Genomic DNA, 16,123 nt, shown 5'->3' with positions numbered 1-16,123 from the left:
GTAAATTCGATTGTAAATTACTGCTGCTAGTGCAACTGTACAATGCAAGAATGTGTCCAAAATTTCAAGGTATGCTTAGCTTAATTTTTTTAATTTATAGTGCTAAAACTATTTAAAAAATAACACCGCTTTTGATGTTGATAACACCACTTTTAAGGGTAAATAACAACGAATTTTGCTATAAAATAAACCCCAAAACTGCATGTCTCTACAAATGGGTTAAACTATTTTGCAGATATGTACATTTATTGGGATAGAATTCCCTCGTCATCTCCTAGGTGAAGTCTCTTGCGACCAGCAGATAAAAATGACTGTTCATACAGTTTAATAATTTTTTCGCGACCTTTTATTATTGTTGACAGTGTAGTGGGAACCAAATCACACGACCGTGCCACATCTGCATTTTTCCTGCCTTTGTCAACTTCTTTTAAAATTTCCACATTTTCCTTCAAAGTAAACTGCTTGCGTTTCTTTTTATCTTTTTGGCCATCCATTCTGATTAAAATATTCAATCAACAATATTGTTTTCCTCGTGCCACGTCAACCGTAAACCGTAAACAAACCTCTCATCCATAGATAATCATAGCTCCGCAATAGTAGCGTGCGTCGAGAGCATGGCTGTGCCAGGCAACATTCCGACCTTCGTGGCAAAACAAAGCGAGTCGGCCATGTTGTGACACCAAAAAGTTCAAAAATTAACCTGCATAAATTAACATTATTGGATTTTCTATTTTGTATATAATTTAAAATATAATTTTTATTTAACGTTTGTATCTGCGGTAATTGAAACTTTTAAAACGTGCTCTATAAATAACCAAAAGATGGCGCAGCTAAAAACAATTGCCTTGAAGAGGGGCGAGACAGCAATTGATTGTTTAGATCGTCTCGTGCACTAAGTGTGTGATCCATGAAGGACGACGAATGGCGCGTTATACTGTACTATGATTCTATGGATCGTTGATACAATGTTTGTTTACGTTTTATACTTGTTAACGATGCTTGAAAGTGATAAAAAAATTAATCGTAATGTACATTTATATTAAAGAACCCCTGCGCAAAATCAGTAACTATCATGTAAAATTTTCCTGATAACTAGAAAAGAATGGTCGTTGTATTGAAAGGTAGGATACGTTTTTAACGTTATAGTGAAATATTTTTACATTGTTTACGTTGGTGTTTTGAGCGGGAATTTAAAATCATACGTTGAACTCAAAGATACGCTATTCTGAAGTACGTTGTAACAGAATTTCACTGTATAGGTATTTCGCACGAAAAGAGGTAGTACCACTAGAATAGGTAAAATTTTTGATACGTGTGTTGTATATACTCTGCATTTTTTTTTTAAAAATAATACTCTAATACTTATGTCTAATTAAATTTAATTAAAACCCGTGAAAATGCCTGGAATTTCTGCTGGCGCGGTAATCAAACCGAGATCGTCGCTATGAACCGACCAGAGTGTCAGTGCGCATCGAAGTTGCCGATGATCTTCGCTCAGCGCTCGCTACACGAGTAACAGGCGATTTGCCTAACGGCGGTGTGCCTAAACATGAATTCGTTACGCGATTTGCCTAGTCATTTCGCCAAAAGGCGTTTTGCCTAACGGCGTTTTGCCTAACGGCATTTTGCCTAACGGCGTTTTGCCTAACTCCGATTTGCCTAACAGCGTTTTTCTTAACTGCGATTTGCCTAACGGAGTTTTGCCTAAAATGTTACTATGATGACAAAACCTCGTTTTGCCTAACAAATTGCCTAACGCCATTTTGCTAGTGGCGATTTGCCTAACCTAACCTCATCTAACCTAATCTAACCAAACCTAATGGCATTTTGCCTATCAGTGTTTTGCCTAACGGCGTTTTGCCTAACGGCAATTTCCCTGACAGCATTTTGCCTAATGGCATTTTGCCTGAACTGCATTTTGCCTAAAATTAGGCAAAACGCCTTTAGGCAAAACGACACATGCCCCGCTACACAGAGTGGTCGAACACGGATCAAACCAGCCGACGACTCTCGCGGAACGGGCCGTCGGTAGTCCTGCGACCAGACGTGGCACTCGCGAGCAATGATAGGCAACTCACCCGCGGGCTTGCTCATGCTGTCCAGCGGGAGGACGGCCCTGAGCGGGGCGGGGCGGAGGTTGGCGGCCCTGAGCTGCTTGAGGCGAGCCAGCAGTGCGCCCTGGTCCAGCAGTGGGGCGGGCAGCACGGGAGCACGCTGCAGCGACAGGCCCGACAGCCGGTCCACGTCCAGGGGCAAGGGAACCACCGCCGGCTGACAAGCAGACACTCGCTCTACACTGCCGTCGCACATCTCATACCGACATCAGGTCCAAGAAGTAGGGGTGCGACGATCATGCGGGAAAAAGCATTTTTTTTTTTTAGGTAAAGCCTTAATATACGTATACAAATCCAGTGTCCTGATGTTTGTTTCCAGTGAACTCTTCACCAAGTCAACCGATTTCCATGAAATTTGGCATTTATGTGTAATTTTTTTCCAACTTGAGAGAAAGGATAGTTTTTATTTTGATTAATGGTCTTAATAATTTATAATAAATAATAAATAACCGATCGCCATGGGTAAACAAAAAAAATCATAGATCAAAAACATACAAACAGTAATTGTGTGACATTTCTCTACGTCCAACACACTGTCATAAGTAGCGCTATCCAGTTTGCTTTAACTCGCAGACAATAAAGCTCCATGTGTTTAGCCCGGGCAACGCCGGGTACTGCAACTAGTTATTTGTAAAAACAAAACCTATTCAATGAAAGTAAGTTAATTTAAAATGTAGAGTATACAAAAGCACGCCAAACAATTTATAATTATTAAGTCATGCAACAAAAACATTTTGTTCAAATTTAAATAGAAAAACCAAAACTGCGACGCAAACGTTGAGCCGGAGCGCATAACTATCGTAGTACACACCACAAGAAAGCGTGGGCTATCAAATGTGGTTAACTCGGCACCAGACATAGCGCATGCATGGCATGCAATCGATAAGATATCTGTATCGAAATTCGACTACGTGCGCACGCTCTGTACGGGAATCAACATAACCAAACATGAATGATGCCAACTAGCGACGAAGACAAGATAAAATTTATAACGTTTGAAAATGTCTTTAAAAGAAAATTTACACATCAGAAAACTTGGTATTTCTGTTAACTCAATAAGTAAGTGGTAACATCCGAATGAATATTTATATTTATACTTTAAAATACATCGTTTTATAAGGAAAAAATACCCACACAAAGAACTCTGAAACTAATAGCGGGACCAAAAACATCATACAACATTTACGCGAGAAGTTTTTTAATCCAAATTTTGACACCCTAAAATATAGGTGCGACGATTATGCGATAAAACACGGTACTTTCAGCAGAACCAACATTTCAAACCCTCCAAGTATATGCTACTTTCCAGGATTTATAATTCCTCTTATTTGTATTGTCTTACTGTAAAGGTCTTTAACATGGTGTGGCATTTGCCACTTACGTATTGAGTAATGTTTTAATTTTGTGTGCTTAATTTTTAAAGTTGCTTTTTACATCCATAAAATCTTGTAATGGAGCAACACATTTTTGGCAGTTTCATTGTACGTACGAACATTCCAACTCTACAATACTTGTTGGCCATTTTGAACACAATTTGGCTGAATTTATGTTTTCCATAACTACCATTCATGCACAAACCTCAAGGAACAAAAAAGATCCTCATATTAAAAATTTTCACACCAACCTCGCGCAACAGAAAGCGTTCACTTTGTTGCAAGTTGTTACAATGTTCGTCGTCGTCATCTTCAGAGGAAAACAGATCCATTTCGATATCATCTAATGTCTCATCACGCCGATTACCTAAAATTAAGAGAACAAACTTCATTGAGACAGTCCTTTTTATTTGGTCATATTCACTGAACATGAACAATCAAAGATTAGAGGTAAGACATAAGTGTTAAAAAAAATATTTTCTACCACAATGATTTAAGATAGCCTCTAACGTAACAAGGTTAAAAAAGTAAGACAAACCTTTGAATATAAAATGTCCCAGATACAAGTAAATCTAAAATATATTACATAACATATGAATTTATATTTATTATTCACATAGATGGGTTTGCAATACATGTATGCTTGAGTATTTGTTTTTAATCTCAGTTAGGATTCAGTTCTGTAAGGACATTTATTATAATACCAAGTATTTTTTTAAATTATTCATATCCAAAATGATGAAACATTAAATTAATTAGTACTTAAAATTTTATCCTTTTATAAATTTAGCAACGCAAAAAGCAAGATGAAATTACTTAAAAATTTTAACTTGTTTTTTATAATAATATTTAAATGTCATCGGTGCGTATAAACATACATACATACATACATACATATACACATGTACGTACACACCAGACACACATCTGATAGTATCTGTTACTCTTAAACCCACAACTTTCTCCACTGATAAGAAATTTTACATGAACATCCTGAAAATACACACAAATATTATAATTGTTTGTAATTATTTTACAGTTTGAAGTTGTTTCTTGGTTAATGCAAAGAATCATGCAAAATTACAAAAAAAAAAAAATTAAGTACAATAGAGTTAAGTATTTTAGAATTTTTTTGCTATGTAACGGATATCCAACCTGTCAAAAACGGGTATTACAGCTAACTTTAAATAAACAATTGTTTCATGATGATACTGTTTACAGTATTTTTTAAGTTACTGTAAATTATTCATAATGAACTCACTGTTAAAATAACTTCCGTACAAACATAATTCCATGTACATCTCGCACTCGTCCTTTGCTATTTTGACTTTTATTGCATCGTAAAAGTTGGATGATTCAGACTGCTGGTACCTTTAAAAATCCAACAAATGATAAAACTTGCAGAAATACAAATGTTTGAATGGGAACTAACCAAACTTCAAAATTAACTTAGCTGTGCCAGCAACATTTCTAGAGACAGCACGGCCATTCAAAGCCCTGCCATCTTGGATTGTTTCATCTTTTTTTTTCTATAATTCTATTTTGAACTATTTAACCCAATTTTTGGCATGTCAAGGCCTAAACCGTATCTCCTACACCTTCTTTAACTCGTTGCGACCACATTTTTTACGAACAGGCTCTAGTCTGTAAGCGCAGCGAGGAAATAACTTATTATTTCACGCGGACGACTACAACTGTCAAGATAATTACACCGGTTCACAAGTGTTGACTTCAACAAGCAGCCGAAGCTAAGTCCTATGCCATCTCAAACCTAAATATTTAGCTTGGATGCTTTATTGCAAGCAGTATAAAATTATTTAAAATCCTAAGAAGGTGAGGCAAACTAACCAAATTTAACGGGAGGCACTCGAAGTAAGTTCCAAGCGTGGGACAGGCCACTGCAATAGCCCACTTGACAGTCAGGTACACAGAAACATGTGCCATGGCTTCTTGAAGCAACCGCAGAGAAGTACTGAATGGCCCAGTTATAAAATTTAATGGTATGTATCAAGTTTAAGCATTGAAGCGTGTTGGTTCAAGGTCACTATTAAAGAGTAACTCAAAACAGTTTAAGATAAGCGCATGCGCGAATACTGCACTGTTGTTTTCTCGCTTTCAGCGCGAAAGAATGGCCCTTTCCCCAATCAGTAGAAGGTAAAACTGTAAAATCTTCATTTGGCAACAAAAAAAAAAAAAAACCTTAGTTTACCTTCAATTTGATGTATGCTTTGTTGAAATTAGTCTAACTTAAACTGTTACTGTTATAATATACCATTGAAACTGATACACCCAGCTGTACAACGAACGAGTGGCTTACCTGCTGCCCTGTTCGATATGTTGAGAGCAACCCTCATCGCTTCCCGGGCCAGCTGGTGCTCGGGAGAGGCTAGGTTCATGTCCTGGAAGCAAACACGTTCGGGACTGCCGCAAAACATTTCTTTGTCGATACACCAGGTACGTAAACCAATAGTCTAAAAAATTTTGACATTATTTGACCCCGCAAGTTTCTCACTGAATGCAGGCCTGATTATTAAAGGATCATTTTGTTAAAGCATCACTGGTAAAAAGAACACATCCTTACTGCTCGGAAGAGGAAAAAATTTTTTTTAAAACACACCGGTACCCTACTTCCAGAAAAAAAAAGTAATTTTAAAAGGTTGCACACTTGAAGGTCTCTGAACTCTGGAAAAATGTTATGAAAATAACTAGCCTTCTGCAAATAAATTTTTTTTCATTTGAATCGAATATCACGATATTCACAAGTATAGAATAATTTTCAAATTGAATTATAACATACAGAAAAATTTTTTTTCACACTTCACTCAAGAGTCCAACAAATAGTGATACAAAAATACAGTAAAATTAAAAGATAGGAACATACATGGAACCATAACCAACAAAGAGGTGTAAAATATATGAAAATTAAAAAAATCTGGCATACAGTAAAATTTTAAGTTTGAAAATAGTTTTGTTTATGTAACTGATTATACACATAAAAAAGAGATCTATTTATGATTTTAAAACACAACCGCAGATTTTTAAAAAATATTAAAAACAATGTGTGAATGTTGCAGAAAACCAATCTAAATATCTCAAATCATCTTAGCCTCACACATGTCTTTATTTTTTTTTTTTTTTCAATAATTTTGTCTGTGAACAAGTCCTACATGGTGTAAGGATATTTTATTTATTTATTTATTACAGTTGTGACATGCACACTAACACCTCATAAAGAGGGTACTGGGTGTGCACAGGGATATAAAAAAGAAACAAAAACAATTGAAAAAACCATAAGAGCATAACAAGTAAAAAGATACAAACAAAAAAAAATGCAAAGGACAAACTAAACAATAGACACAGACACAATAAATAATTGATTAATGATACAATCATTATCTACAGGAAGAGATGAAATAAAAAAATTTAGAAAAGTCAAAATCAAAAAGTTAAATTCTCCGGATGTGGATGAAAAATAAATTTTCTTTATTAAAACATAATTTTTATTTATAGTTAATTATTTATTTCATTTATTTATTTAACACTTGAGAATCTAAGGATGAGCAGAAGAAAAAAACTTTTTTTAATGAATATTCTATTATTTGTTGTCGTTGGGAATTCCTCATATTTATTGTGATTGGTGATTGATCTGTAAACTATAACATGAGTCTTGTGTAAGGTACGTATAAATGGTGTTTTGCGACTGTTGAAAGAAGTAGTTTGCAAGACGTGGGGACAAAGACAGGAACGAAGTGCAGACCTGCAAGCTGTGGCGACTGCCCTCGCGCGAGCTCCCTTCGGCGCCGGCCGCGCCTGGAACAGAGAAGTCGACAGTCGCACGGAGCACGGTCGCCGACACGGCGCTACTGGTGACTGGGCAGCGAGTGTTGGTTCAGTTTGAGTCTCTCGCCAGGCATCAAAGTGGTGGACAAAATGTTTCACTCGTAATTTGGTAAAAAATTTTTCCAGCTTTTACAATATTATTGATTGGCTCTATTTCAAATTTGTTCTTGTTCGTTTCAATTTCGCTCACGAGAGTTCCTTAGTCATTTCTTAAGCTACGCTTTGTCCTGTCACCTCTCTGCGTGTACCTGTTGCATTAACTATATTCATTCTTCCTTGTTGAACTAGGTTTATGATATAATCATGTTCAGGTACATATATCATTTTCATGACTTTTTCAGAACCCTTTGATAAAAATTTCCATACCATTTACCTGGAATGAGTTCAAATTACGAGCGAAACTTTTTGTTCTTGAATAATGAGTAGGATACTCAAACACAACTGTCAAAAAAGTATCCTTCCAAATGTTTTTTTTTTTTGCAGTGGTTGCATAATCATGGTTATTTTCGCTTGTTTTCTACTTATCCAAATATTTTCAGGTTACAGATTGCATCCCGGTCTATTTTTAGCAGTCATGCCATTATTTGTGCCAGTTTTGAAATAAAATCTGGATAGTGATATCCGGCACAAATGTTGAAACTGTGAGTGATTATCAAATTTATAAACCCCATTTTGATCGTTGCACAGCTTCACCGCACTATGAATACAAACAAATATGTGTTATTTAAAAAGGAAAATATTTGAAACTGAAATGAAAACTAATAGAGTAAACAATACGATAGTCCGGCATTCAACGATTTGGAATGTCTGATGGCGAGGAACCAGCGACGAAGGAAGGAACTGAGGCCAACTAAGCCAACTGTTGCTAGCTAAGGTCTAGCTAAGTCGAAAAGTGCAGCCCTGGATTAGTCAGGTATGTTCAGCGCAGTTTGGGATCGCTCGGAAGTGATCGGTGATCACATACGAGCTGTAAAAACGTACAGTAAAACTTTTAATAGACCTGTCTTAGGTGTTGAAATGTTTATTTTTTTTGTTCCCGCTGAACAATATTTGCTACCAAACATTATCTTGCAGAAGTATTGGTTCTACAACTTAGTGTTTAGCAATCGCGTGAGATACCGGCTAATAACACCGCACCTGCATATTCCCGAAAAAGTTGAATTATCAAAAGTCTACTATAACAAGTTATTCACTTTGACATTTCAAATTTTGAATATTTGCTCAGGCATGCACATAATGTATCCAAAAAATATTGCTTGGCAAAACATATAAACATTATAAATATAGTTCACTAAAAATACTTATTGAAACATGTTTCGACCAGATTTAATATTCAAAATTTACACATAATATTTTCCCCCATGTACAGTGTGCAATGTCATCATTTTCATCAATGCTATACAACCAATGCTACCATGCTGTAATACGAACCTACTGAATTTGTTCAAACTTTGAAACAATGCATTATTGATTTTGATCAGGTGAATGACTCAACACTTGATCGTGCTTCAAACCATTCAATCACACATTTGACTCATTGATGTTGTTCTTATGTTAAATTATGATGATTACAGATGGGTAATCAACTACACACGAACTTAAGTTTAAAATACAGACTGGTGTTAAGGCATTCAACCAACACACAGGTACATAAAAATTACGAACCCAGTTTTGGAATTAACATTGTGTCAATTTCCCTGTGTTATCCAGTTTAGATGACGCATTTTCAATGAGTTTTATCCTGTTTGCCGGACTCTCCCGGTCTGCGGGAGCCCGGGAGCGTGACGCGACCCACCTGGTGCCCCCAGCGGGGAGCTGAAGACGGACGAGCAGCCGCTGTGGTCCAGCCCTCGCAGGCTGAGGGTGGGCGACGAGCGCCGGGCGTCGCCGGCTGCTTGGCCGGGGAAGTCCGCGTCGCAGGACAGCGCCCTCACCCTGCCCTCGGCGTTGCCGAGCCATCGCCTGAGCAGCACGCCCGAGACCGCACCGGTCGCCCCCGGCACCCGCAGGCTCGAGCCTCCCGCGCTGGAGCCCTCGCTGCTCGCGCCGCGGAGGAACCCCTGGTTCAGGACGTCGGCGGAACTACTTCCCCCGCGCCCGTCGCCGTCGCCGCCGTGGGGCCACGAGAGCTTCCCTGCGCCGTCCGAGGACACGTCCAGGCTCCGCCGCCCGCGCGACGCCGGCTCCTCCCGACCCGCGGGCCTCAAGTCCGCCAGCGACCCGCAGAGGTTCCCCGCGGAGGCCCGTCCCTCGCCGCGCGGCTTCGAGCACGAGATGCTCATGACCATCTGTATGCAGCTGTCCAGCTTCCGGTTCACCATGGTCGATATGTCCCTCTCCGGAGCCGCGTTTCCCCTCCGACCTTCCGCGTCCGTCACACTGCACCTGAACGACTCGTCCGCCGAGACTGCGGAGCTGGAGAGCACGGAGGTGCTGTTCGCCCCGACGGGATCAGAAATGTCCGATATGCAGGTGAAGTTCTCCGCGAGCACTTGCACGAGACTGTCGCTCTGGTGCCACGGCCCGGCCTCCGACGCCTCCGCCTCTCCCGGCAGCCCCAAGCAGTCCGCAGACCCCTCGCGGCCCCGGGGCTCCGCTGACTGGTCGGCCCTAGCCGCGGTCCTCAGTACCAGCTCGTAAGGGTCGTCGCTGCTGCTGCTGCCGCCGCCCGTGCGGTCGAACGGACTGCTCTCCATGGACGACACAAAGGCTGCCTCCGAAGGTATCGGGACCAGGGGCAGGAATTTACGCACCTGGGAAACATTGAAGTTTATCAAATTTTCTGAAGAGGAATCTGTAAGCAAACAAGAATCAAGTATATTTCCCTATGTAATCAATTTATTTGTACATTGTACTGTACCACTGATGTCCAATTACAGATACATTGATTGTACTTTCAAGGAATATTAATGAGTTCAAAAGAACAAAATCAAGGATCAACCTGATAATACTGATATGGGTTAAAATGGTGTGTCTCGTGTTCAGTTAAAATCACAAGACAGGGATCAATACAATCTTCCCTAAAAATAATCTAAAAAAATCATATTCATAGAGAAAATGTATCAAAGGCAATCCTTACTATAAAAAAACATAAATATGTAACTAGAAACCTAGCCATATAAAGTCTAGAACTTTTCAAAGGCAAAAATCAACATAAAAACCATACACAAGGAACTTAATGATCAAGGACACACAATCACGCAATCGTATTCCATTAAATATCGATTATACCTACTTTTCACGATGCAGTGGATTGGCTATGGCTATGACTATATAGGAAACCTTTGATACACAGCAGATAAATGCACACTCACCATCCATTGTGGACAGCTGCCACCAATCCACACCTGCGAACAAAAAAATTTTTTATTAAAGTTTAAGCTACCATACAAATTGTATCAAACATACACCAAACCAACGAAAACAAGGCTTGAAATACAAAGATGTGTAGCCTATTTGCAAAATTTAGGTGGCAAAGAATAACAATTTTTATCTTTTATTTATTTGTTTGCATAATAAAGTTGATAAATTTTATTTGTGCATTTCACTGAAATTATAATCCGTTGGAAAATTTTTTAAAATTTTTACAGTAAATTTTCTGGTGAATTAGGAACCGTAAATTTTTCCAGAAAACTATCATTTCCGGCACTGGGAATGAAACCTGAATCGCTTCGGTGGAAGGGGAGAGGTAGTACCAGTTGTCACCCTGGGTCCCAGCTGCATCTGAAGATGTGTCTCAACCACCGGAGGCATCGTACCAAGCTCAGCCATGCTCCATGGTTCTGTGTTGCTTCAGTCAACCACCGAGTGCAAGTGGGACGGAGGCCCCATTCTGCTAGCGTTGTGGGGAGTCACCGCAAAGACACTGACACCGTCGTCACGGACTTCGGGTCTCCTCTCGTGGTAAATACACATAATTAGTAGTCTCCTGAAAAATTTGCGGGTTCATTTCGTGTTAAGCTAAAATTCAAATAATTACACCTTAGTGCTGCTTCTGCCATTTGGCTCACTGTTAATCTGGAGGACTGAGGGCCAATTAGAGACCCATCACTCATAGACGTGTCGAATCACGGGCAACCCAGTCGAGACGACTCGCAAGTCAGCAGCCAATGAACAGTTGGCATTTGCCCGAGTGTGTGTAGAGGATATTGGAGTCTATATTGGAGGTCATCGAACCCGAGAATTTTTCCGGTCTCTAATAATTAGAAACAAACTGTTTCAAGTTATCATGGCAATTCTGAAAAATAGCAGCTTCTCGAAAATAAGGTGAATAATATTTAAAGAGAAAGGTATGATAGATAAGGTCAGCCAAATTAATAATGTGTAATTAATACGTAGTATTTAAATTAAGTAGCTGAAAAACCAACCAATATTCACTTTAATTTTTATTTGCTTATTTTACAAAATCCGATATTCTGTAGATTCTGCTTTTCTTTGGTGGTACTGTTTTTACATACGTATCAGAAAATACAATAGGAACTAGAAAAAACATAAGTCTAGTATAGCCAACTTCAAGATTAAGACAAATATAATTCCAACTACACTTCAACACACTAAATATTCAACTTGCCCTAATATCAAAATTATTTCCTCACAATTAACATTTAATTTCAATCTGATGCAGTCACACTAACATAAAACCTCACATAGCACAGAGCATTTGCCGCGATGGAACCTGGACAGGCTGGAGTCGTGGGCAGATGAAAACCGGAATAGGAATGTCAAGTGTCAGCAAGATGAGAATTGTGAAATTTTAAAAAATTAAAGTTGTAACGAAGGAAAAGTATCTCTAGCAGAAGCAGGAAATAGGGAAGGCGGACAGTTATAAATATCTTACCTGTGCCTTTATGAAAAGTAGCAAGTGCAAAGGATGGTAAAAAAAAAGAGCAATAGCCTGATCAGGGATCACTGAAGGGTATGGTCAGGAAGGTAACGGCTAAAGCGTACACACTGGTCAGGCTGATTCTAATGTGTGCAGCTGTCGTATGGGACCTATGCCCGGTGACAAAGGTGTACAAGTTGAACAAAGTGCGGAAGATGGCAGCAAGGTGGGTGACTGGTATGGTGTGCTAGAAAAAAGAAAAAAAAAGGGAAATAAGTACAGGAAACTCTGTGATAAAGTTGCAGACTTCGGGTGGTACAAACTGCAGGTTTGCAGGATAGTCTGTTAAGGCTGTTCCGGATGATCCGGGTTGTGGAAGGATTGAATAGGCTGAGCAACAGACTGCAGAAGGAGCTTTACAGGAGAACAGCCAATAGGAGGAAGCTTCAGAGGATTACCATTTGTAGGACAAATAGGCTGGCACATTAAGTCTGGAAGCTTGAGGGAGGGTGGAAAAGACAAAAAAAGGTGTCGGATTTATGGAAGATATTTAAGTAGGTCTAAATAATATATATGCCCTTTGCCAGCGGAAAGCTGTCCAATTGCAAGAAATTCCTTTTTCATCTATTAAAATGTAAAGTAATTATACCACTATTCATTAGTGCAGGTGGGACGCAATTATGTAAAATGTTGTCCGTACCTTTAGAAAAAATCTACAAATAAAACTAATTCATATAATACGAGCGGTCGTTAGTGTGTCTGCTTACCTAAACAAAACAACAAAATCAAATAAAAAGCTTTCCCTATAATTTATTACTCTTGAATAGTCAAATCTGCTTCATGCCTTTATAACAAACCAAGCACGTACATCCACATTTCAAACAACCGAAACGTTAACATGACAAGTAATCATTTTTACAAAGACAAAATCTGACGGTTTAAAAATTTAAAAAACATTGCCATCGCGTTTATTTCAGGTGCATCAACATAAGGAAAACAAAATATCCTTTGGGTATCATTCATTTTGTATTAAAAAAACTTTAAACTAATAGATATAAGATTTTTTATTTTTACTGGAAATATTATAATTTTTGAATTTAAATTATTTAAGTAATCAATTAATTTAACTTTAACTAAATTTAAATTTAATAGAAACATACCCAACGTTCTTGATCCTAGAAGAGACATAAAATTAAATAAATAGAAGAGAAGACAACTATTTTTATCTAATTAGATCAAATTCCTACAGCATTTTATTAAAAAAGTCATGTGGTATGCCTGAGCTGGCACACTGTAAAATCTTAAATTACACTTGTGTAAATGGTATTTAAAGCTCAAAAATGCCCAGCAATACCATCGCTACCTCAACACAAGAATAAAATAAATTAATTAATCAGTAACTTTTTTAACTTCGCTTTATATAAAATATGTTAATCCCGCATGAGTGTGATGATTTCAGATGATTTCAAATATACAATTGCTAAACTTTATTCTTGAATAGTCGTTAGCAAAATTAAATATCGGAACAATGTCACAATAGGACAGGATTTTTCCGCTATCTCCATTGCTGTGATATACCAATTCCTCCGAAGATTTGAGAACTTCATCTTGTTGAAAATGGATGCACAATTGTGCTTCTGAAATAATTTATGATAATATAGATGGTAGTTTAAGTTAGATTAGCTAAATTTAAATATTAAAGTGAAGTGTGGACATTTGGTTGGGTCAACAACATAACTTGGACGACACCCATCGGTGCTCCCTCTGCTCGCACAGACCATTATGCCTCATTGTCACCTCCCCACGACATGTGTGCAGCAGCGTGTTGACCCAATCAGATCTCATGAATTCGATTGCAACATAGTGCTGCCGTCGTCCGGGGTCTCGGGTTCGAGTCCCGGTGCGGCTCCTAGCGGGAATGGCTGTTGTCGATGTAGTGTTTCCGGGTGGGCGCCAGACTAACTCTGTTTCTAGTCGATAGGTGGGTCGTGGGGTCGGTTGCCCTGCGTGGCCCACTAGGACCGTCGGCGGTGTTGCGTGGGATATGAGGGATTCCTTACTTGGCGGTGGTTGGGAGTTGTATGGTTAATTGATTAGACGTTGAATTAATGCGGCAAATGACGTGCGTCGTTTATTCATGCGACTGTGGGCTTGGTGTAATACCGTGGATTACACACCACGTCGTACAGAGGGTGACATCACACAATACATAAGTTACACAATTACACAAAGTTATTCTGAAAAGTTACGTAATGAAGGCGTGGCACAAGTTTACTGAAATGTTACGTGGTGGCACGTCGCACAAGTTTACTCAAGAATGTTCCAGGTTCAAGGCGTCGTACAAAATTACTAAAATGTAACGTATTAGCGTGGCACTAGGCGGTTCTGAGCCTGGTTACACAAAAGAAGGGTGAGGGCGATTGGAAGCGGCCAATCCTGTATATCTATGTCTCGAGGCGGTGTTCGCGTCCACTGTAGTGGAGCGCGGACCGCAGCTAAATTCGTCCAAGTTCCCTTACGGGGTGGTGTCAGCGCCGGGGCGACTGGTTTTAATTCAAGTTCTGTGGTTCGGGAGGCGGCCCGTGCCGTATATTGAAAACTACCCCGCAGACCAAGTGTGGTGCAGGGGGTTTTAAAATTTATGCGGCCGGATTAAGTCCTGGACCGAAAATTTGGACCGGGTACGCACGGAGAGATTAATAAAAAGAGGTTTCGAGGAAGTGACTATAATTACCAGAAGTGAGTTCAATGCAGACAATGGATGATGTCTCTCCGTGGGACGTGCGTCCGCCCCGGTCCACGAGTCGCGCTGTACTGGCGTGATGTCATGGCGTCCGGCCGAGGCTCGGTGTCCCTCGCGCCAGGGTTGGCCTCATTACGTTATTTTCCAATTTAACAAGTTAACAAGAGATTTTAAGGGCGCTAAATTCCTACATTAATTATTAAGGCTACATTAACATTACTCACCCCTTCTACAATTTATAGTTAGTATGTTTACGAATTATGTTTTTTAAATTATACGTCACACGAGAGACTGTTCGTTTTTTGCTGGACTGCTCCGGTGGGGGGTAATAACGAAACACAAGGGGTTAATAATTATGTCACATGAAATACTTAACTAATCTATGCAGAAGGCCGCCAGGGGAACACTCACACACGTATCGACACATTTTCACACGTGAGTGCCCGGGCACTCCTACGTCGCACTTTCATTAAGCAAACATTTAACTTATACGTAATGTTGTTTATATTCTGTGTGCATTTTATCAAAGTGGTCGACTGTAATGTCGGTCTGTTTATTATGGGGCCGGATTCTCCCTTGTCTGCTGGTGGCTCGCCTGACTCGGGTGGGCCATGGCTAGGGGCGCGTTCCGTTAGCAGGGTTGAATACTGGCGGTTGCAGGTCGGGCTTTAGGGTGGCCTTCGGTCGGACGACGTCAGTGCAACGCCCCGAATGTAAGTCACCACCTGTGATTCAAATGCTCCCCTGTTGCAAACGACCAGGGTTTGTGTAATACCTAATAACCCCTTTCTGCCAGGTAATTAATGCAAGACTTTGCTGACTACAATAAATTATGATATAATAATAAGTATTGTTCTATAATGTGATCCTATCTACTTACACAGCCTTAACCGACTGCAGCACATACACATTCGCGCAAAAAAGGTGATTCCTGGTGGCATATAACCACCTGGAGATTTTTCAGTGGTCATCTACCAGTATTGGGGTTGAATGTGTGTGTACATCGCGGAGTCTTGACCTTTTTTCATTACATAATTAAACACATTCATTAAACCCAGTCTTTGATTCAGTAATTCAATACAGCATCCAGATTGGCTGACAGCTCGTGCAGTCTTTGTCGAACTGACATCGTACGGCGGAAGGCCATCCCAAAGCCCGACCTGAACCCGCCAGTACTTGGCTCCGCTAACGGAAAGCATCCCTAGCCATGGCCCACCTGAGTCAAGTGAGC

General features: G+C 39.7%; 1 protein-coding gene across 4 annotated transcripts in view; it reads right to left on the bottom strand.

Moving 5' to 3' along the window:
* LOC134540640 (uncharacterized) overlaps window positions 1-13,098 on the bottom strand; it is a 33,800-nt gene extending 20,702 nt beyond the window's left edge. For 2 of the 4 annotated variants that reach the window (XM_063383497.1, XM_063383499.1), the window contains exons 1-7: window positions 12,917-13,098; window positions 10,642-10,674; window positions 9,123-10,121; window positions 7,245-7,297; window positions 5,805-5,886; window positions 3,739-3,854; window positions 2,079-2,271 (exon numbers count right to left, since the gene is read on the bottom strand). In XM_063383497.1, the coding sequence (XP_063239567.1) occupies window positions 2,079-2,271; window positions 3,739-3,854; window positions 5,805-5,886; window positions 7,245-7,297; window positions 9,123-10,121; window positions 10,642-10,648 (1,450 nt within the window). In that variant the 5' untranslated portion in view covers window positions 10,649-10,674; window positions 12,917-13,098. The remainder of the gene's footprint in view (window positions 1-2,078; window positions 2,272-3,738; window positions 3,855-5,804; window positions 5,887-7,244; window positions 7,298-9,122; window positions 10,122-10,641; window positions 10,675-12,916) is intronic. The other 2 variants (XM_063383500.1, XM_063383498.1) reach the window with 2 other exon arrangements.
* Window positions 13,099-16,123: the final 3,025 nt, after the last annotated feature.

Source organism: Bacillus rossius, chromosome 17 (genome assembly GCF_032445375.1).
Source record: "Bacillus rossius redtenbacheri isolate Brsri chromosome 17, Brsri_v3, whole genome shotgun sequence".
In the NCBI taxonomy this organism is placed as follows: Eukaryota; Metazoa; Arthropoda; class Insecta; order Phasmatodea; family Bacillidae; genus Bacillus; species Bacillus rossius.
Note: the sequence above shows the minus strand (reverse complement) of the source record. Positions and strands in the feature narration are given on the sequence as shown.